Genomic DNA, 21,918 nt, shown 5'->3' with positions numbered 1-21,918 from the left:
TTAGTGGCTTTAGTGTCTGCAAATAAATCGCTTTGTGTTGAACCTGTAGTTTTATTGTTACGGTAAGTCTCGATCAGTACCTAAAAGCTTGTAGTTGCTGGCGTGAGAATCCCGACTTGCGACCACTTTGTTTTCTTTTTCGCTGTGTAGGCTCATGCAAAAATTTTCCCCACGTAATTATCGCAAGTGCGAAGATCATGCGAGTAAATACGGTAGATTGCCGCAAGTAATTCATTATTTTGAAGTGCTATTAAAAGTGCTGGGCGATCAAATTTGATTTGTTATTCTGAAACATTCGTTGCTCTAAAATTCGTAGTAATGAAATACTTTTACATTGAATCAATGGACGTTGGGAGGGTGATTTTCGAAAAATTCGTTGATCTGAAGTTCGTTATAACGGTATTTCACTGTACACACGAGGTATTCTGGGCAATTTGGCACCTGAAAGATAAAACTTCAGCTTTCGTCTTGTTGCAAAGACATAGGTTTTGTTCCATGTGTGGATTTGGAAGTTTCGCTTTATGCCAGAGTGGAGTGCTCGCTTGCAGGGTCTGTCAGCTCTGTTAAATTTCTGTTAAATGGAGTTAACTGCGGTTGGCACATGTTACAAAAAAGTTTTCCTTAGTCTGGGTTTGTGAGGCAGGTCACATGACACTGTTTCACAGTTCACCCTTCAGGGTGTCTACCAACCTAGACAACCTGGAAAAGTCGGGGAATTTAGATTGACCCTTCTGGAAAAGTCAAGGAATTTCTGAAAATCCTGACCAGGTCATGGAAACTGACAGCAGTTCTGTACGGCCGTCACAAAACTCGGCATTACCATTGATCAAAGCTTAAATAGTCGCTCTTGCAACTGCAAATACAGTGAGCTGCTAGAAAATGTGTGGAAAAAAAAAAAAAAGCAGTGCATAACTGTTGCGTCTGAGTGTGAACATGAAAGGATACACCAACCCACGGAGTTAACTGATGTTTCGGCACCCAATATGGGAGAGAGCCGTGTTCACAATAAAATAAGAAAGGCACAGCGTACTTAAGTACGCCTGAATACGCGACGTAAGCAGCGAGAGTGCATTGTAGGAAGCGCCCCATCACTCTTGTTCAGCGTATGCACAGTCGTCTGTATCTGCATTCCAGGTGCGGGCTAGATGCAAGCTTCTTTTTAAGTGCAAAACATTTTATAGTCAAACCTACTTGCAAATTCGGCGTTGGCAGTGGTTTCTACACCCCTACTGCACGCTTGAGTCTCGCGCCTGGTGCCGCATGATCGCACCTCGTGCCAACAGTGCTTTTTTTATTTTGATTTATTTTATTTTGATAATAAGAAGTAACTATTTCTATTTGTTGACATGTTTTTCCTGCTTTTGTTGCTGACTTCTGTTCCTGCTGTCAGACATGCAAGTCCGGGGGAAAGGCCTCGTCAGGACACATACGAGTCTCCTTTTGCCTTACCTTGCGTACATGTTTAATGTTTCTCTTGTACATATGTTTGCAGTAAGAATTTAGCATTCCCAAACCATACCCAATTACGCAACATTCAAGCGATACCCCCACCACTCTGTGACACATTTACTCAATTCCCCCCCCCCGCCTTGGGAAGATGCGTTTTTTTTGTGTGTGTGTGTGTGTGTGTGTGTGTGTGGAGCACACGTGTTTGACCAGTATAGGGAGTTTTAGTGCTGGGTACCCAAGCGGCTTGTGTACCCAGGACGTTGGGGCGGCGGTATTGCGCATGCGCGAAACCCCAAACAGATGCGTCGCAAGATCGCTGGGGCGATGGGGCCATGCGTCCGCGCGGCTATAAACAACGCTGCCGCCACTGGCCTCCTAGCGGAGATACCGTATTTACTCGATTCTACCGCGCCCTCGATTGTAACGCGCACCCGATTTCCACCGCGAAAAAAAAAAAAAACGTAAGACATCAATTGCAACGCGCACCCATTTCTCTCGCTGGCCCGCACAATCACACCACTCGAAAAAACGACTCCTTTCGAGAGCGTCTTCCATTTAAATATGATGTACGGGCGAAGCTTGTGCCCATCTGACGTGTAACAGACCATTGCCGTCACTGTAGTTTTACCGTGGACCGATGTCAGCACGCGAACTTGCTTCGCCCCCTTCTTCTCGACGGTTGTGGTGCCAGGCATGTCGAAGTAAAGAGGCGTCTGATCGGTATTCCCGATTCGCCCAAGCAGGTAGCCGTTGTTGCGCCGCAAGTTTCGGACGAACCTCTGAAAACTGTGAAGCTTTTCATCGTACTCCTCCGCAAAACTTTTCGCATATGCATGTTCTCCTTCGGAGGAAAAAGCCTTTCCTCTTCATAAAGTTAGTTAGCCAGCACCTGCTCGCTTTAAACTGGCTCCGCATTAGACTTTTTTCTAAGACTAATTGCATAGCCCGCACTTGGAGCAGTTCTGTCGTCGCGGGCCGCTGTGCGACTCGCTGCTCAAGCACATACTCGCCGAGCAGCTCTTTAATTTGCGGAAACCGACCCCGGTGTGGTCAGCAGAAGCGTTTGCGTGAAGTTTTGCTGTCGACAATCTTCTGCTTTTGTTTCCGCCGGTCCCGCACGCACGTTTCGGGAACTCCGAACGACCGCGATGCGACCCGATTTCCGTCCGTTTCTGCACACGCGATGACTTTTCTTTTAAAAGCGGCATCGTGGTGCACTCGAGTTTTCGTAGTCGGCCCATCCACGCCGTCGATTCAAATGCACTACTAGATGATGAACTCCTCAGCACACGTACAAAGTGCCGCACATGGGAAACACATAGGCAGAAATGGCCGATGCGCTATGCCGTTCCTCTGTGCCGACGCACGTAGGGGGCGGCCATTTTAGATTTGCCGATGGCAATAGATTGACCGTAATTTTTTTGTTCGTACTCGATTCTAACGCGCATGCGATTTATGAACTCGCTTAACCGGAAAAAAGGTGCGCGTTAGATTCGAGTAATTACGGTAAGCTGCCCTGGCACACGTGCTGGCGCATCATGTTAACCGGGATGTCACTCACCTTTACGGCGAGCCACACTTCACACTGACCTTCACTGGCGGTGGATCAATAGTGATTAAATTGTTTCAGCCAGATTACCAAAGCTTGAATGGCCTAGAACATAGAAACCAAAAACGTGCGAGCCCCGACCAGCTGAATAGGTGGCACCATCTAGCGGGGTCATAGTGAACCAGGCAATCACAAAACTATTATTGCAGAAACATTGTGCATTGTACGTCTCGTGCAAAAACCACACAACGGCGTTATTACAAATGAGTTATCTTTTTAGTAATTTTCACCTCGAAAATATTACGCGTAAGCCAACGTGCTCATGACTGTGGTTGGACGAAGTGTCACAAGATGTCGACATCATCGTTACAGTTACCTTGTATTTTTTGCATTTTTCACCTTTTTGCCTATACCATGATACTGTGGACGATAAAAAAAAGTCTTGTGATGTTTAATTTAACATTTTAAATCGCAAAAATAATTAAACAATACTTACGCAACAAGACGATATGGCACTGCGAGTACATGTGACCTTCATGCGGCTCACATTTGCGTGCGCACTGCTATAAGGCATTCCGGTTGGGTATGGATTGGGTACGCAACGCCGCGCACTCCCAAGCCCGCAGCGCCCCAAGAGAATGCGTACCCAGCACTAAAACTCTCTATTAGACGGTTTGTGGATTCCGCCTGTTCAGCAAGGACACTGGAGGCCACGTGTTTTTCCATGGCGTCATATTTGTGTTTAACTCTTTTCTTGAAATCACCAGTTTCACCGAAGTACTGGTTGTCACAATTTTGGCGGCCTATGGCATAACAAGAAAAAGTAAATCTTCCAGCTTGTCCTTCACATTGGCTAAAGCATTCCTTAGCTTCCACGTTGGTATATGCACTATTTTGATGTGTGTTGCTTCTACATATCACACGGCCTGTCTGTCTTTTTAACCACAACATTACTCGCGTCTTTAAATTTGTGCATGTTTGTCTAAGCCACAATTTCGGCTAAGTTTGAAGACAGTCTGGTTTTTCTAGGCTAGAACTGCCATCAGAAGAAGCTTGCCTTGGCTATACACTTATTGCTGGTGGCTTGTGTTTCAAGGGTAGCACTTGTGTAAATGAATCTGCAATTATTTTTTAGCGTGACATCCACAGAAGAGTACGTAAATCAAGGTAACATGTCGACATACGTGATTCAGGTGTGGAATTAAGGTAGCTGTTGCACCTTGACAGATTCCTTCTTGCCACCTCATATTCAAACGTCTGCGCTTTAAACGCCATCCTCAGCTTTCATTGCAGCTGTCCGAGGACTTAGGTTGCACTTCAAGCATCAGAGCCCATAGACACAAAATACAAGCATGCATGTGCTTGTTGGAAAAAGAAAGAAAATTTTATAGTGCGGCTCTGTTCTTTCAAAATTGTCATTACTCCTTGTCAAGGCAAGATACATGCAATACGCAAGTAGTAGTTATTCATGGTTTTTTTTTTTTTTTTGCAGAAAAGTATATTTTAGAGATCCGCAAATTAGGCAGGTATGCAAATCAATTGTGTAAATACAGCAATCTAGGTTAAACTGGATCAAATCCAATCCACGTCCTAAATAGCAGAGTCGGTAAATACAGCATTTCAGGTCGACCCAATTCGATTCAATCCAATCCACATCCTAAGTGGTGTGGCCTACAATCATTATAGTAAACTAGATTACACTCCAATGGCAGAACCGGCCAGACTCCCGTGTCCTCATTTTGCACGGATGCTGCGAGATGGCACCACTTCTACGTTTCCTAGCAGCTTTGACTGCGATGTTGGACCATTGCAGGCTCCTTCAAGCCTTTATCTATGGTTCCTATTCATTCTGGTTAATAGAGTAAACTGCAGTTGGCACATGTTACAAAAAAGTTTTCTTTAGTCTGGGTCTGTGGTGTGTGGTTTCTTTGTGGTTCTTCCAAACATCAAACAGTTGACTTGCTCACTGCCTGGCTCGGGGGTTTTATTTTGGCCAGATGTACATATTTTTTCACATTTACCGCACGTGCTCAGAACATTCCGAGTGTGTCTGGTAAATATGATGTTTTATATGGAGCTCCTGATTTTTTTTTTTTAGCACTCGAGGTTTTGTTTCCAGTGCACAGAGTTTTGCAAGCAGACATGGCGGTCATAGAATTTGCTTTTAATCATCATGGAAAACCTGGAGAAGTTGGGGAATTCAGTAATATCAAATTCGTAGACACCCTGCCCTTAACATGTTTTTGCTGAACATGTACGGTGGTGGTTTTTGTCCCGCAGTGTCTGTGCCGAACGTGTACGTTTTTCACCCTTCGCTTGAAATTTCATACTGCAATGACGATGCATCCGCACTGGGAGGTGCTGCCAGCTTCTAGGACTTCGTTAGAAATTATTGTGCTGCCTTTTTTACAGAAATATGAACAGAACTGATTTTTGCATCAGCACATCTGGTGGTCTCTGGCAGGGCGGATGGGCAATGTCCTTTGTGGCAATGTCTCCTGATTATCACAATGGAGGCGTGCAAAGCTTGACTTTTATCTTTATCGGCACTTCACTGCAAAGGCGGTGTAAATTGATTTCCACCTTTATTGGCACTGCTCTTAGCTTGTATTACTGACACTCGCAAAATATTTTCATTCTCCCTCGTTATCTAGCTTACTTTGCCTAAGGTAGTCACAGGCAGAGAAGAAGCTGTGTGTTGCCCCACCGCGGTGGTCTGGTGGCTGAGGTACTCCGCTGCCGGCCCACAGGTCGCGGGATCGAATCCAGACTGCGGGGGCTGCATTTCCGATAAAGGCGGAAACGTTGCAGGCCCGTGTGCTCGGATTTGAACGCACGGTAACGAACAACACCAGGTGGTCGAAATTTCCGGAGCCCTTCACTACGGCGTCTCTCATAATCAAATAGTGGTTTTGGGACGTTAAACCCCACAAATCAATCAGAAAAATGTAGAAAGCTACTTGAATGGAAATTCAAACAAGAAAAGCATTCTGGGCCCTGCTTTTATTCAAAAAGACTAACTTATGGCTGGATACACCCCATGAAATGGGTTTGGAACAACTTTTAACGGTGACGACAGCGCTAACATAGAAATCCGAAATGATGGCGTCACCAATAATGCTGTCATTGGTGAAACACGTATACACGAATCCAAAACGAAAAACCTGTACAACTATGGGACTCGCTTTAAGCAATCTAAATTAAGTTGTCCGAAATTAAGAAAAGTCACAGTTTTGCAGGAAGGGCGAAGTAATGAATGCGATAGCAACAACTTAGAATGTAACGCTGAAAACGGCAAGTAGATCGAAACATGCAGCGCGCTGCTCACACACAAATGATGCACGAAAACAACATACACAGGACGAGAGCGAAGTATGTTTACCACTTGACGCGCTGTTTAAAACAAAAACGATTACAAAACATTTTCATAGGTACAGGTACTAGTGCGAACTAACAAGTGTCTGAGTTGTTTACTTCGCCGAGTTTAAAAAGCTCACTGTTTTCGCAAACGGCGCCTGTCCTGCGAGTGAAGTGATCTTTTTGCGCCCATCTACTGAAACGCAGTCGTTCCGGTCAAAGTCTCCCCGCTGCAGTGGTCTAGTGGCTAAGGTACGGTCGCGAGATGGAATCCCGGCTGCGGCGTCTGCATTTCCGATAGAAGTGGAAATGTTGTAGGCCCTTGTGCTCAGATTTGGGTGCGCTTTAAAGAACCCCAGGTGGTCGAAATTTACGGAGCCCTCCTCTACAGCGTCTCTCATAATCATATGGTGGTTTTGGGACGTTAAACCCCACATACCAATCAATCATCATTTCGGTCAAAGTTGAAGGCGCGCGATTCTCCCCATCGAAGGATAAGTGCACGCATACAAGCATCTACCCCCTCACACGTGGGAGATAAGCGCGCCGGTGGCTTTTTTTTTTTTCTTGAGCTTTATTTGTAGATACATATACATGAGGTGAATGACTGCAGTGATGGCAAAAAACCAGCCGTTACTGTCAAATAATTGTTATCGTAATAAAGAAAAGCAAATCTTAACGTTGCCGGTTGCCTCACTATGGCGCGCAGTTTAACTATGCACGCGCGCACGACGTCGAAAACGAAGAGCGAACGAGACAGACACAGATACCGCAGAAAACTAATCGGTAAATCACTCTCTGTATGCAGCGCGGCCCCACGTATGTGAAGAGAAAGAATTAAAGGCATGGCACTGCCAGCGTGCAAAAGTAGTTTTCTTGTTTGGAGTGAGGGGAGGGGGCACACCCACGCATGCGCCCTTAGCAGGCAGAACGGCGACAATGCCAGCACGTGGGGTGAAGGCCCGCCTGCATGCTTGTACCAAAATGTGTAGCAAAATTTCTAGATTGTCTGTGGGGGAAATTCGTTATATCAAGGTTCTCCCACTGTTACTTTGTTACATAGAGATCGCGAATACATGTGCTTCTATGGAGCAGCGATGAGGAAGGAGAAACTTCGTTATATCGAGGAATTTGTTATATGGAAGTTCGTTATAAGCAGGTGTAACTGTATTTAGAAACTGGGATGTCTTTGACACTACCATGTGCAGCAAATAAACGTACTTTTTTTCCCTGCTTTACTCAGGTCACATTTGTGTTTTTTTTTTTTTTTTCGGCACTGAAAAGCCGCTTCTGGTGTTACAATCTTGGTTGCATTACATTTGAGTAAATACGGTAGTTTGCTTTCTTGCCTTCCTTTTTGCAGCTCGTGTTTCCGCAACTCCTGAGCTTGACAGTCTAGTGGTTACCAAGCTCAACTTTGAAGACGGCAATGAAGCTGACACATTGACTCCATTGTCAACACTTCAGACATCACTGGAAGTTGATGTTCAGGTAATCCCCATTTTATTGCATAATTACTTTTCAGGCGTGCCACTGTAAGTTGCCTCATATTGCGTTCCAAAATTGTCGATGGAAAGAGCGTGGCTGCCTATATTCTACCAAGTGTCTATGTGAGGGGCTTCAGTTTGGTTATCATTTGCATCAACGAAAATAGTTTATGCAATAACACTATCCACAGGGAAATGGCCCTGTGATCATAAATTCATAGTGTGTCGGATCTGACTTAAACCAAATGGCTGTGAAATAAAGGTGAATGCAGTGGCAAAGATAATCGGTAGATTCAAAAGATGCCTTGCTAGGCCCTAGTTGTACGGCAATGTACTCCAGCCTTACTCTGTTTTTATTTACACAACAAAAAGGCAGTGATGCAAAATGCAGCTGGATCATTCTTAGTAGTGATGCAGTTTGCTTTAGTCAATAAGCCATGATTTCACCCACAAATGTAACATAACTTTTGTTCAATTGTGTTCCATTCTTCCTGTACTGCATGCACACAGCTCTTTATTCCAGAGTATTTTTATATATGCCGATTAACTTGGTAACTTTCTCAGTTTACTAAAGCATGGGTGAGACAGCTGCGCATATTGCGCATTTTTGATAAGTTTCCGTCTTCTTGCGCCAAGCTGCTCCAAAAGCATAAAAATCTCGAAACTGCGCTGAACTGCTCCAAAACAACCTCAAAAGCAAGAATTGTGATGCCAACCTCAGCTTCAATGGGGAAAAAAAGGCTGAGTTCACTACATGATTTTCCGAGAAGCACCAGGAATACCGAGAAAATAAGATGCGCCCAAGTGTGTTTCTTACTTTGCTCCTTTTTGATGACGAAGGCTAAAATGGTGCCATCAAAATCTCCTCTGGACTGTTGTTAGTATGTGTGACCCCACAAAAATGTGCCGCCGTGTATTGAGCTTGCCATTTCTACTCGTTGGGCTCTGTGTTTTGGCGCCTCTGTCGCTTAGTGAAAAGCCACCCTAACCGAGCGGCATGCGTAGCCGGTTACGGTGCGGCCCGCGCCGCACTCTTGAAAATGGTCCCGTGTAAGGTGGCCAAGAATGGCAGTCTTCCCATCAGATGCTGCAGCCGCAAGATCTTAAGAAAGTTACGCTTAGGAAAGCTAACAGTGCAAAGAATCGGTCCCGTTTCATAATATTTGGTGGGAGAAGGCCTGAAAATATTCCCGTCGTCCGCCAGTGCATATGGAGCCATGGTACATCAACAACACCCATGTTGAGGATAAGTCCGATGAACCTCAGCATCTCAAGTGGTATTACCTCTTCCCAGGAGCTGTCTTGGTGAGCGTAGGTTTGCCTGTCTAAAATACGCATGCAGGCGTACTTGTTTGTGTTATCACATAACGTCTAGAGCACTTCCGTCATTAAAAACAAAAGGACAAAAATCAAGCGCCCTTGAGAAGCGACGCACGTCACTTCGTAGCACTGGTGCAAGATGGGCACCAGGCTGTCTTGCGGGTGAAAACTTGATACGGCGTGCTGCATTTGGCAAAACATGCTTGCCGTACGTTGTTGAGACCCTAAGCAAAGAAAGGATACCGTTGTCGTCAAATATCAAGTGCGTTTTTTTCTTTATATGCAGCGCGAAGTCAAAAACGAAACTTACCTGGTAGTACTTGTCTAAGTCTAAGGCGTCTGGTCTTGAGTGTCATCGTCGGAACTCGAATCTGAAGCTTACACATCGTCACTCTAGTCGTCTGCATTACTCTGATCGAAAAGATTGTCGGTGGAAGCGGCTGAAGTGCTTGCAACAGCAATCAGCTGTCGCAGCGCACGGCGGGCAGGGGCGGCCATTCTCACGTAAAACGAAACCACATTACGTTCAAAGTGCGCACGCGGGCGCGGCTTGGCGGGCGAAATGTAAACCAAGAGAGCTGAGAGTGGAAAATTGGTTGTCCAAGCTTAGGCTAGATGGCGTTACGTGTCCGTAGAACGTGAGTTTTTAATTTTTGTGGGAGATTCGAAGTCATCGGAACTCTGTGATGGCCTATGGATCCGTAGCGAAAGAGTTAAGAGGCATCACTGTGTGTCGGCTCTAGGCTATACGAGCTTTTAGGTTTAGCTTTTTGTTCGACGGGTGTTTCGGTTGACGTCTGTTCAGCAGTGTGACTGGCATGCGTCTTTTTTTTTTTTTCATTTTTCTTTCTTGTTTCTGCCCATCGCGGTGGTCTAGTGGCTAAGGTACTCTGCTACTGACCCGTAGGTTGCGGGATCGAATCCCGGCTGCGGCGCCTGCATTTCCGATAGAAGCGGAAATGTTGTAGGCCCTTGTGCTCAGATTTGGGTGCGCTTTTAAAGAACCCCAGGTGGTCGAAATTTCCGGAGCCCTCCTCTACAGCGTCTCTCATAATCATATGGTGGTTTTGCGACGTTAAACCCCACATATCGATCAATCATCAATCTTTCTTGTTTCTTTTTCTCTCCCTTCCTTTTTTCCTTCACAACAATCCGTCCTCTGTACGTTCGACGTTTCGCTTGCGTGGATAAATTGCTCACCTGCGCTGAGCGGTGCGAGTGCTCTACGTGATTCGCGAAGGGGCGGGAGTAGCAAATGCAAATCTGTATTATGGGGAGCTCGAGTGGCCTTCTATATTAAAGAAAATAGAACAAGCCAACGTGCGCAGTAATAATAACACATGGTTACACGCGTCGAGCGACGTTATCACCTAGTATGATTCGCTTATTCTTAGTGCCATATGCATGCGCTTTACTAAATAGCCGGTGCGGTGAGCTTGGTTGGCTCCCGCACCGCACTCTTGAAAATGGTCCCGTGTGAGGTGGCCAAAAATGGCAGTTCAGCGCGCTTTTGCTGTTTATTAAAAGGTTGCTGTGTGCACTTGGTGTTATGCCAACCACGCAGCTGACCAGATAGATAAGCAGACGTACAAAAAGTCAATGCAGGGATTTGATCATTTATGTCGCTGGTCTTAAGGGAAGGCCCACCTAGTTTGCAAATGTCTTTTAAATATTCTTTCAGATGTTTGTGATAAAGACCAAATAGGTCCCGTAGCGTGTAAAAAGGTAATGCAGGTCATGTCTGGCGATAATCTGTTCAAAAACTTCATTCAAAGTATGTTTCAGTGTTATGTGTATTGTAAGCCTATTAAAATATGCACTTGTGCCCCCACGTCGCTAAAAATTAGTTTTTTCAAGCTCCTTGGACAACGTACCTAATGTCGCTAACCGCTCTAAAGCAAGGTTCGTCTACTCTCAAATTGAAAATTCGCTGTTCCTAAAACTTCTTCCAAGTCACTCTCAGCCGTCTCACCCCATAGTTTAGAGAAATCTTGCTGTGCGGTGAGTGATCCTTCGAGTTGTTAGAAGCTTTCTTGCTGAAATATCGATCATAAAGCATAAAATATTTGTTCTGGAGGTTGAATGGCTACTTCACGTTTTTCACAGACTGCACTAGGAGAGTTCGACTTTTTACAACAAGAGACGTCGCCAATGGCAGTGGAGCAAAAGGCACAGCCTGCCTCCAACACAATAACCAGTGGCCATTCACCGAGTCCTGAGCCCATAGTTGAACTGGCTCCTGATGAAGAGGAAGAAGTAAACAGACTTTCCGAGTCTGTGCAGGTTACAACTACAACAACAGTGACTGTTGTTGAAAGGTGAGCTATCGTGTAATAAAAGATGTGGGTTTTGAAAACATTTTCTCTGTTAGTTAGGTGAACTGAATAAAAATTTAATACTTATTCAGTCTTTGCTGCAGAAATACACTTCTTGAAGCATATTTTTTATGGGTTTTTTTTGGCAGTTTTGCTTTGTCAAACACAAAAACAGAGTGCAGTCGACTCCCATTGATACGAAGTTTACAGGAACCGCAAAAAAATTTGAAATAACGAACTTCCACTTAAGCAAAGTGAACAAAAACGCACATTTATTGCTTCAAACCTGACAGTTCTCTAAGTGTTCTCTTGCCGAACGTGGCCGTGGCTAGCGAGTTTTCCCAGCAGTACACATGTGGAAATGCTTTGGTGTCGCATAAGTCGGTTGCCAGCTGCGCAAGATCAATGCCTTCAGCAACATTGGTAGCTGAGGCGGTTCGTTTCTGACGTCGTCGTTGTTGTCCTTTAACCAAACTATCTACACAATTTTGGTGTCCTTTAGTGGACGGAATTTATGGACATTGCTATCCACTGTGACGAATTCTTCAAAACGGACGTCACTAAGATAGGGACCTCCAAACTAGCGTCGTCAAGCTCACAAGTTCACAAAACGCTAGTGTAAGAGAATAAGTATGTCTGCTCCAGGGAAAAATGCTCTTATCGCACAATCTCTTTCCATTGAGAGTACACCACGTAGAACGGTTTACGAGGCGTGCGCTAATGCTTGCAGATATTACATGCGCCAGCTATCACAACCAAGCCCTTGATTAGATTAAAATGCACAGCTGCTGCTCGAGCAACCCCCTTTTCCCCGGCATCTTTTCATGCTTGTTCAAAACGGGTGGTATGTTTCCTCTCTGCTTGAGTATTTGACGGCTGTTCTAATACACGGTGGGATGCAAACACGTGCACCCTCTGAGAGCGACGAAGAACGGCTGTCTCGTTTAAACTGCTTGAGCAGTGCTCATCACCCCAGCTTGCACAATTTTACACGTCAGTAGACTGTGCTACGATGCACAGAGAATGTTACAAACTTCAATTGGAACATGGTGGCAACGGCGAAAACCCGTGGAGTGTCCATATAATTCCTATCGTAATAAAAAAATTCATTTGATTGCCTAGCAATGGCACGGTGAGCGCATCTAAATTTTCTCGTGGTTCTCATGTCAGCTGTGGCACTTCAATGACCGGAACATAAGTTTTTTTACATTTTTTTTTGTAGACCGCTATTGGTTTAGTATGAAGGTAACTTTCATTATATTAGCTAATCTCTAGTCTTGAGTTGCTGTCATGTTGGATGCAGTATTTTAATCACAATTTGAACATTGCAACATTTTAACATCAAGTTTTTTTTATCCATCAGAGGTCCAGTAGCTGTCCAAAGCGCCGCTAATGTTTTTTTTTTTTTTTTTTTTTTTTTTTTTTTTTTTTTTTTTTGAGTAGCTGCGCTTTCATCTTTCATGTTGTAAGGTTTAATATATATGAATTTCGAATAAGTCTGGTCGGTTGATTAGCATTGAATGATTAGTAAAAACTACTGACATTTTTTTTTGTTTAGCAGAAATCAAAAATTCTAATTAACAATGATGTGTGGCCTGAGAAATCCGCTCCAAAACACACCTTTTGCTGCTCCAGAGCTGCTCCAAAACTCCCTTTTTACTGCTCCAAAGCCACATTATTCCTGCTTCCAAAGCTGCTTCCACCCCTGAACTGTGCTTGAGTGCGATCTTTTCGACACCGGATCTTCATGTACAAACTTCCCACGACGACATACCGAACAGCAGGCTAGGCTTAATCGGCGCCGCATTTCGGTAGTGGTCGCGTGCCAAGTTGCGGTTTGGTGTGGAATCAATGGAACTCTTTGCGGTCGCTTCACTTGACTGAAAGGGATACTCATCATTGGTGAAGACGATGTTGGCACTTGTAGCGCTCGAATAGGGGTTCGCGATTAGATGGCCATGTCTTGAATTTGTATGCGCACCCATGAAATCGAACGCTTGACATCTTTCATCGCGTGAAATTCTGGACTTGATTTGCACATAAACGGGGTGGTCTGAGAAGTAGTCTCTGAATTTTTGCGATGGTGCTTTATATTTGTTAGACCACCCCACTTTTTTTCTTTTTTCCATTCCTGTCGTTGGCAACGCATGTCTATAGACTATTTTTTTTTTTCAACATTTGGAAATTTAAATAGGTGTAAGCACCACGACTTGATTGCATGTTTCGATTCTTGAATACGCGAGGCTTCATGCCCGTCATTTTTTGTGCAAGTGGGGTACTGCTTTCGGTGTGGATATTCACTACTCCGCGGTTACTTTATAAGCGGTCTGTCTACACTGTATTTTGTATTTCGAATTATTGATACATCGAACTATTTCGTGTCCGTTACGAGTTCAGTTTATCGTGAGTTCGGTATATCCGCGGTTTGACTGTATTCTGAAAAATATGGTAACAGAGATTTTAAAAATATGATGAATGCTCAATAAAATTAAATATAACTTTTTATAACTTCTTGCCTCGTGTTAGCAGTGAAATGTCACTTCATTGAAGTTCATATTATATGGTGCTCCGCAGACTTGAAGTTTTGAAATGTCAAGTAATTCTGTGAAGGTTCCACTGCCCACTACAAAGAAAGGCTTGCAGCAAATGCATCATACTTGTGTATATTATATCCTGATAGTGGAGATTAGCGTTCTTGAAGTTCAATGCTCCAAGACTTGTGACATTGGAAGGATAGGGCAGTTGATGTTTGAAAGTGTATTTTTTATTGAGACAAATATCCTTATTTAGACAAGTACTAATGGTTTTATAGCCTGAACGCTAAGTTGAGAAAAGTCAAACGTCAGTTGGTATGCTAGCAACTTGAGATATAATACGTATAATTGTTGAGGATTGATGTAAACGTGATAAGTACACTTTTCTTTTCTTTTCAGTGTCCAGGGATCTTTGACTCTTGATGATTTTGAATTTATAAGTGTGCTGGGGCGAGGACACTTTGGAAAGGTGATGTGAGCCAAGATTTCTTATCTTTAAGCATTGCTCTGTCTGGAAATGCTTCATCAGAATCAAGTTTTTTTTTTTACTTAGTGGTAAATATTTCTATTTTTGAAATTTTGAAAAGTAAAGGTGGACATGATGCTTAAAAGCTTGGGTTCTACAAGGACTTGTAATTGTGGGTATTTTTTGTTGTAGGCATTAACGTAACTTATTTACTAAAGCTATGCAAATATTTCAGTAGCAGTGATGGAAGTGCTGCTCCAAAAGAGAAATGTTCGCAATGCGGCTCCGAAATGACACTGAAAGAATGAGAGTAACAAACGTTCACTCTTTGATCTGCTCACAAGTCCTTAAGAAACTTCAAAAAATCGGTGTACTTTCATTCCACTGTGCTACTAATGTGTAGAATTATCGGCTCTGGTCCCATTTGTGCGACAAAACTGTAATATTGGTCATATAAGTCATTCGGTACGGTTTTTTTTCCTCAGCTAGGCATGCAGGCTAGTGTGGTGAATGTGAAAATGAACCGGATTGCTTTTATCTCATACCTGTTATCTACTGCTCATTTGGCAACACTTATAATGGACTATGGTTAATTCTAAAATGTGGTGCTTAGCTTTTCCAGTCTAATTTGATTTCTGCCCCAAATAATAGTATTTCAAATTGTAGCTCATTTCACAGCACATTTTTGACAACCTCCCATTGTTTTTCTTCATGAAATTTACTTTGACTGTTGTCTGGTAAATATATCTCATAATAAAAAATATTTACGAGATGCTTCGACAATGCTCTGAACTCCAATTAATGGCATGGCAAATAAAATATCTGGTCCTAAAATACTAGTAGCTGCTCTAATCTAGCATTTTTTTTTTTTTTTTGCTCCGAAAAGTCTTATGGCTGCTCCAAAGTAGGACTTTTCCTGCTCCTAAATGTGCTCCAAAATGTATAAAGTCACTTCCATCTTTGTAGTAGTATAGTATGTTTGTTATGAGACACTCACATATATAGAGTGCATTGTAGTTTGAACACACAGGAAATAGAAATTGTGCATGTATACTAATAGAAAGACAATCTAAAGTAACTGGGGAATTACCCCGACTAAAATGGGATTGCTCCAAATATCAAATAATTGAGGGATGGCATAAAAATGTATTTAGCACACTGTAAAGGAATATCTTGACTTCACAACTGGCCAGGAAGAAAGCTGCGCAGGGCTGTGCAAAAATGTCTATATGCAACCATGTTGCCATATTTGAGCCACTGTCATGCTTTAAGAGGTTGCACTAAATTTCCAGGTCTGAAGATAGGTTTGCCGATTTGTATTAACTGAGTGATTGTGTATTCACAACTTTCAGTTTGCAACACTATCATTTCAATGCCGGAATTACCTTACTCATAAAACAGTTGGATGCGTTGGAAAAAGTAAATATATTTGTATATAAGCTGACCACCTCTAATGCACTCCTTCTCTGGTAACAATAAAAACATTAGGGGTGGGCGAATATCCGAAGTTCGGAATATTTTTCTAATAGTGTTTGCTATTATATTCGTGCTGGAATTTTTACTATTCTAACCGTTTGAACTTTCCAAAAACCAATACATTCAACATCCAACCGAAAGCTATCTCTTCAGAGCCCCGCCGCAGTGGTCTAGTGGCTAAGGTACTCGGCTGCTGACCCGCAGGCCGCGGGATCGAATCCCGGCTGCGGCGGCTGCATTTTCGATGGAGACGGAAATGTTGTAGGCCCTTGTGCTCGGATTTGGGTGCACGTTAAAGAACCCCAGATGGTCGAAATTTCCGGAGCCCTCCACTACGGCGTCTCTCATAATCATATGGTGGTTTTGGGACGTTAAACCCCACAAATCCATAACATATTGAACTTCACTGTAATGAATAGAGTATTTTTGCTCTGATTGAACAGGTGCTGTTTTAATTGCCATGCAATGATCTAATAACAAATGCCTCAACTTAGTAAACAGAAGACTTGTATAATTCAAATGTGGTGTTTTATTGTATCTAATGAAAAGGGTAACATCATTCAGTAAAAGCATTGCTGGTGATCTCCATAGTCATAAAACTAATTGAAGTTAAGTAATTGGTATTGAGGTTCCACTTTGTTGCATGTACATGTAGTAGCACCATATTTATCCTCTTCTTTATGCCTCTGTATTTCATTATAGACATTTGAACAAACCACAAGTGCGGTATTATTATTGCCTGTCTTTGTCATATTTCACTCATAATCATATGGTGGTTTTGCGACGTTAAACCCCACATATCAATCAATATCTTCATATGTTTAATATGCTTCACTTGTTACGTATTCGTATGGTGGCAAAGCTGTTTGTCTTCTCTGCTACGGTTGAACTTATCAGACACAGTCAATGTCCGATTAAAAGTGACTCCTTCAGATGTATTGCAACAAAGCTGCCTTTTAGGCTTCATTACAGTCTATCTGCTTGAAGACAACCACATGGTGATGACAAACTTTATTGTAGAGGCAAGGAAATCTCCTGTGGGTTGCCCCGAAGGGGCTTTCTTGATGGTCGGGGCCTTTAGTTCAGCACTCCACTGGCTCTGGCCGTCCGCTCTGCCCTCTGGACGATCCTGATCTGGTCGTCGAGGGCCAAGCTAGACAGCAGCGCCTCTCATTACTCACTCGCGGTGTTCATGTTGTTGTGTTGGAGGTTGCTTAGTGTACACTTCCCTGTAATGTGGTACAGGGTTGGTGTAGTCCCACACCATGGGCATTCATCCCTGTAAGATGTGGGGTGCATTCGATGCAGTGTGGGTAGGCGTTTGTCTCCGCCAGGCAGTGGCCTCCTCCCTCATAAGGTTTTGGTGAGGCGGGGGATACAGTAGGCGCTGGCCTCTGGAATAATTCAATAATGCGGCATACTGGAGGTCATCTGGCCTTGGGTCTGCTTTAGTCAACGTAAGGGGTGCTTGGTTGGGTACGAAGCCTCGAAATGCCTGGTCGGCGAATAGGTTACCCATGAAGCCAGAGTGTCATGGTATCCACATGACGGTCTGTATGTCGGAGTCTTCCTTGTCTTCCTTTGTTATTTCTGCCAAGACATGCGCAGCAGGCGCACCAATTCTGCCCTGCAGGAAGTTCCTGCAGGCCTGCTGGGAGTCTGTGAGTATTGTCAGTGGCTTGTTTGCATCCAGGCCTTCGCGGATGGCAAATGCAATGGCCAGCTTTTTGGTGTCTGTGATCTTACGAGGGCGGACTGATGCATCAGAGATAACGTGGCCTCGGCAGTCGCATAGTACTGCCACTGCTCCTTTAGTCGTTTTCCTATACATGGCGGCATCTATAAAACGGGCTGTATTTTGTAATCTATTGACCTCAAAATCTTGGGAGTGGCGCCCTTTCGCATATGACGTCAGTTTGTGGACTCCGGTCTCAATCGTGCTGCAGCAGCCGCTGCTCCTGGGCGTGGATCGTCTGCTTCTCGTGGGAAGTTTGTCGAACAGCCTTGCGAGGGTCAACTAATGCCCACAACGAATGTTTTAAAGTGCAATTATGAATTTGTTACCAGTGTTGGTTGCCAGTGCCTTGCTTCCAATGTTGGTTGATAAAGGCCGTGAGGGCAGAGATACACTTCACACTGAGGTTTTTTATCATGGCGTCTGTGATTTTCTCTGTGCCTGCCGTCGTGCTACGGGGGCTGCAATGGCTGCTGTCAATTGATTTTCAGTAATAGGTTCATCAATTGTTGGGTTCAGTTGTCCCACATAAAATGTTGTACATGCCTCTGTGGGAGCAGGATCTCCATAGCACTTGGTCTTGATGACATCGACGAGGTCTTGTTGGCTGCCTGGTTAGGTGTTCAGTAATCACTCGAGGGCCTTGTGTCTCTCTCCTTTAGTTTTGGTGGAGTCGAGAATGGCTTTGAGGATGTGCCATGTCTTTGCTGTACCTAGGGTGCCATCCAGGGAGTCTCAAAATTTATACCAGTTCGCCGAGGCGAGTTGCATGGGATGTTCTTCCACATTCGCTGTTACTTTCGCAATGGATGTCCTCAGTTTCCTGTTGTTTTTCTGCGTTTATCAGCAATGGGTAAGTCCTCTTTTGGCATCCCTCAAATGTAGCAAATAGGAATCCACCTTTGGAAGTTCTGTTGTTTGGACTATTTCTTTTGTTTGATGTTTGTTCTTCTGTTGACAAATTTGTTGCACCAGGTGCCCAAGTATGTAATTGTGTCTTCATTGTGGCCGTGTGCTTCCCTCATTTTTTGTCAGTCAGTTAATTCGGCTTTGCCGATCTGCCTGCGTAGGCGTCCAGTCTGTAGTGAGTGGCCCCTTCAGATTTTCGAATGGTTCACCTTATCACAGTTTCCTATTGCAGCAAAGCTGCCTTGCAGGCTCTGGTACGGTCGCAAATGTATTCGCTCAATAAAACAGTGGTTCCAACATGGAGGTGGTAAATGTGGCAGAGGTGGGGAATCAATGAATGCCGTTTTGGCCCTGGAATTTGGGCAGGAAGTCTGAAAGATTGGACTCTAACAAAAAACTGGACGCTGAAGATTTTTAGCACCTCAAGTTTCCATGAAACAGATTTGGAACTTGAGGAAAGCTCAACCTTGTCTGCAACATCAGTTGGGCTTCAACAGAAGTTGAAAAATAAGGAGTGGCTTAGGAAATAGCATCTTTGCCTTTCACATGTCAAGTGTTGCCAGCAACACGTTGGTTGCACCTAATCATGTACTAATACTATTCAGCCTCAGCGTTGCCTCATTTTTGGTAAGACAGCTATGAAATACCATCCTGCCGGTGCTTCATCAACCTAGTAAAAAGAAACTTTCATGTTGCTATCTCATAAGAATATACTTAAAGATCTGCCAACTTTTTTTTTTGCAGTTTCACTTTCAACTATTTGAAAAATACTCAAGTCGATTCACTCGTACTTCAATATTCGAATTTCCTTTGCACCCAAAATATCGCTATTTGCACGACTCTAAAACAAACAAAAAGACCTGTTGCATGCCACATTAATTTAGTATAGGTGTTGTAGTGTGATTACAATGAGCATCAGTGCCCGATCTTTTCCGCTTGCTTGTTGAAAGTTCAGCTTTTCTAAACCACCTTGGTGTTCTTGTTGTAATTATTGTGTAAAGGCCTTTGAGAGGCATGCTTAATGGCAGGATGCTTAATGCATCATTATCAAAATCATCAGCCTGACTACGTCCACTGCAGGACAAATGCTGCTCCCAAGTTCGCCAGTCAACTCGTCCTGTAAAAGAACTTGTTGTTGGGCTAGTTGGTAGAGCATTTCGAAAAGTTAATTCGAGCACGAAATGTGCGTGTGTGTGATCGTGTCAAGTTTTCGCGCTCGAATTAACTTTTCGAAAAAACTCGGTCCTGTGCTTGCTGCTGCCAATTTATACCCACAAACTTCTTAATCTCACCTACCCACCTAACCTTCTGTCTCCCCCTAAAATGCTTGCCTTCTCTAAGAATCCAGTTAGTTGCCCTTAATGACCAGCGGTTATCCTGTCTACGGGTTACATGCTCGGCCCATGTCCATTTCCTCTTCTTGATTTCAATTATGATATACTTAACCCCGGTCTGTTCTCTAATCCACTCTGCTCTCTTCTTGCCTCCTAAGGTTACACCTACCATTTTCCTTTCCATTGCTCGCTGCGTCGTCCTCAATTTAAGCTGAACCTTCTTTGTAAGTCACCAGGTTTCTGCTTCGTAGCTTAGTACCGGCAAGATGTAGCTGTTATATATACTTTCCTCTTGAGGGACAGTCGTAGACTATCATTCATGATTTGAGAGTGTTTGCCAAATGTGCTCCACCCCATTTTATTCTTCTAGTTATTTCTATTTCGTGGTTAGGTTCCGCAGTTACTGCCTGTCCTAAGAAGATGTACTTTTTTACAACTTCAAGTGCACTATTACCTATCTCAAACCGCTGTTATCTTCCGAGGTTGTACATTACTTTCGTTTTCTGTAAATTAGTTTTAAGGCCTACTTTTCTGCTCTCCTTGTCTAACTCCGTAATCATGAGTTGTAATTCGTCCCCTGAGTTACTCAGCAATGCAATGTCATCGGCGAAGCGTAGGCTACTAAGGTACTTTCCATTAACTCTTATTCCTAACTGTTCCCATTCTAGGCCTCTGAAAACCTCCTGTAAGCACGCGGTAAATAGCATTGGAGAGATAGTATACCCCTGCCTTACACCCTTCTCGATTGGTATTCTGTTGCTCTCTTGATGAAGCAACAGAATACCAATCAGTTGATCCTGGTAGATTTCTTCTAGGATGTTTACATATGCTTTGTCGACACCCTGATTCCACATTGTCTGCATGACTGTTGATATTTCTACTGAATGAAACGCCTTCCCGTAATCTATAAAGGCAATGTATAGTGGTTGGTTATATTCTGAGCATTTCTTTATTACCTGATTGATAGTATGAATGTGGTCGATTGTTGAGTAGCCTGTTCGAAATCCTGCTTGTTTCTTTGGTTGATTGAATTTTAATGTTGTCTTAATTTTGTTAGCAATAGACTTATACTGAGTGCACACCCAGGCATCGCGCAGGATGTGGAAGTGCTTGGCAAGGTACGATGCAGTGACAAAATGGTACGGTCCCAAATTCGCCTAGACTTGAAGAAGGAACGACAGAAACTGATACGCAAGAAGCCAATAAATGAGCTAGCACTGAGAGGGAAAGTACAGGAATTCAGAGTCTCGCTTCAGCACAGGTACTCGGCTCTTAGTGAGGAAACCAACCTTAGCATAGATACAATGAATGATAATCTGACGAGTATCTTTACAGAGTGTGCAGTGGAAGTTGTAGCAATGAATCTCGTTAAGAAGCGGCAAAGCATAAAAGCCTCTAGTACAACAGACAAAATAGAGTTGGTAGAGCTTTCGAAGTTGATTAATAAGCGTAAGGTATCCCATGTAAGAAGGTATAACATGGAGAGAATTGAACACTCTCTGAAAAACGGAGGAAGCGTCACAGCAGTCAAGAGGAAACTTGGGCTGGGCAAAAATCGGGTGTATGCACTAAAGGACAAAGAAGGCAAAATAACTACCAATATGGATAGAATTGTTAAAATAGCGGAAGAGTTTTACAGAGATCTCTACAGGAGCCAGCACAACCACGACCTTAATACAACAACTAGCAGTAAGCCAGATGACACCCCACCAGTAATGATAGAAGTAGTCAGAAAAGCCTTGGAGAGCATGCAAAGAGGCAAAGCTGCTGGTAAGGATCAGGTAACATCAGATCTGCTGAAAGATGGAGGACAGATTGTGTTAGAAAAACTAGCGACCCTGTTTACGAGGTGTCTTCTGACGGGAAGAGTACCAGAATTTTGGAAGAATGCTAACATCATCCTAATCCATAAGAAAGGAGATGACAAGGACTTGAAAAAATACAGGCTGATCAGCTTGCTCTCCGTAGTATACAAGCTATTTACAAA

The 21,918-nt window shown here is 43.6% G+C and overlaps 1 protein-coding gene and 1 long non-coding RNA gene across 8 annotated transcripts in view; one reads left to right on the top strand and one right to left on the bottom strand.

Moving 5' to 3' along the window:
• Positions 1-21,918, bottom strand: part of LOC119177210 (uncharacterized) — a 183,129-nt gene that overhangs the window by 46,178 nt on the left and 115,033 nt on the right. The window lies entirely within an intron of this gene.
• Pkn (serine/threonine-protein kinase N) overlaps positions 1-21,918 on the top strand; it is a 186,581-nt gene that overhangs the window by 108,063 nt on the left and 56,600 nt on the right. For all 7 annotated transcript variants that reach the window (XM_075878269.1, XM_037428622.2, XM_075878263.1 and 4 more), the window contains 3 exons: positions 7,719-7,846; positions 11,269-11,480; positions 14,411-14,480. In XM_075878269.1, coding sequence (XP_075734384.1) covers positions 7,719-7,846; positions 11,269-11,480; positions 14,411-14,480 — 410 coding nt within the window. The remainder of the gene's footprint in view (positions 1-7,718; positions 7,847-11,268; positions 11,481-14,410; positions 14,481-21,918) is intronic.

The sequence above is a fragment of the Rhipicephalus microplus genome, chromosome X (genome assembly GCF_043290135.1).
Source record: "Rhipicephalus microplus isolate Deutch F79 chromosome X, USDA_Rmic, whole genome shotgun sequence".
Lineage (NCBI taxonomy): Eukaryota > Metazoa > Arthropoda > Arachnida > Ixodida > Ixodidae > Rhipicephalus > Rhipicephalus microplus.
This window is presented reverse-complemented; position numbering and strand designations above follow the sequence as displayed.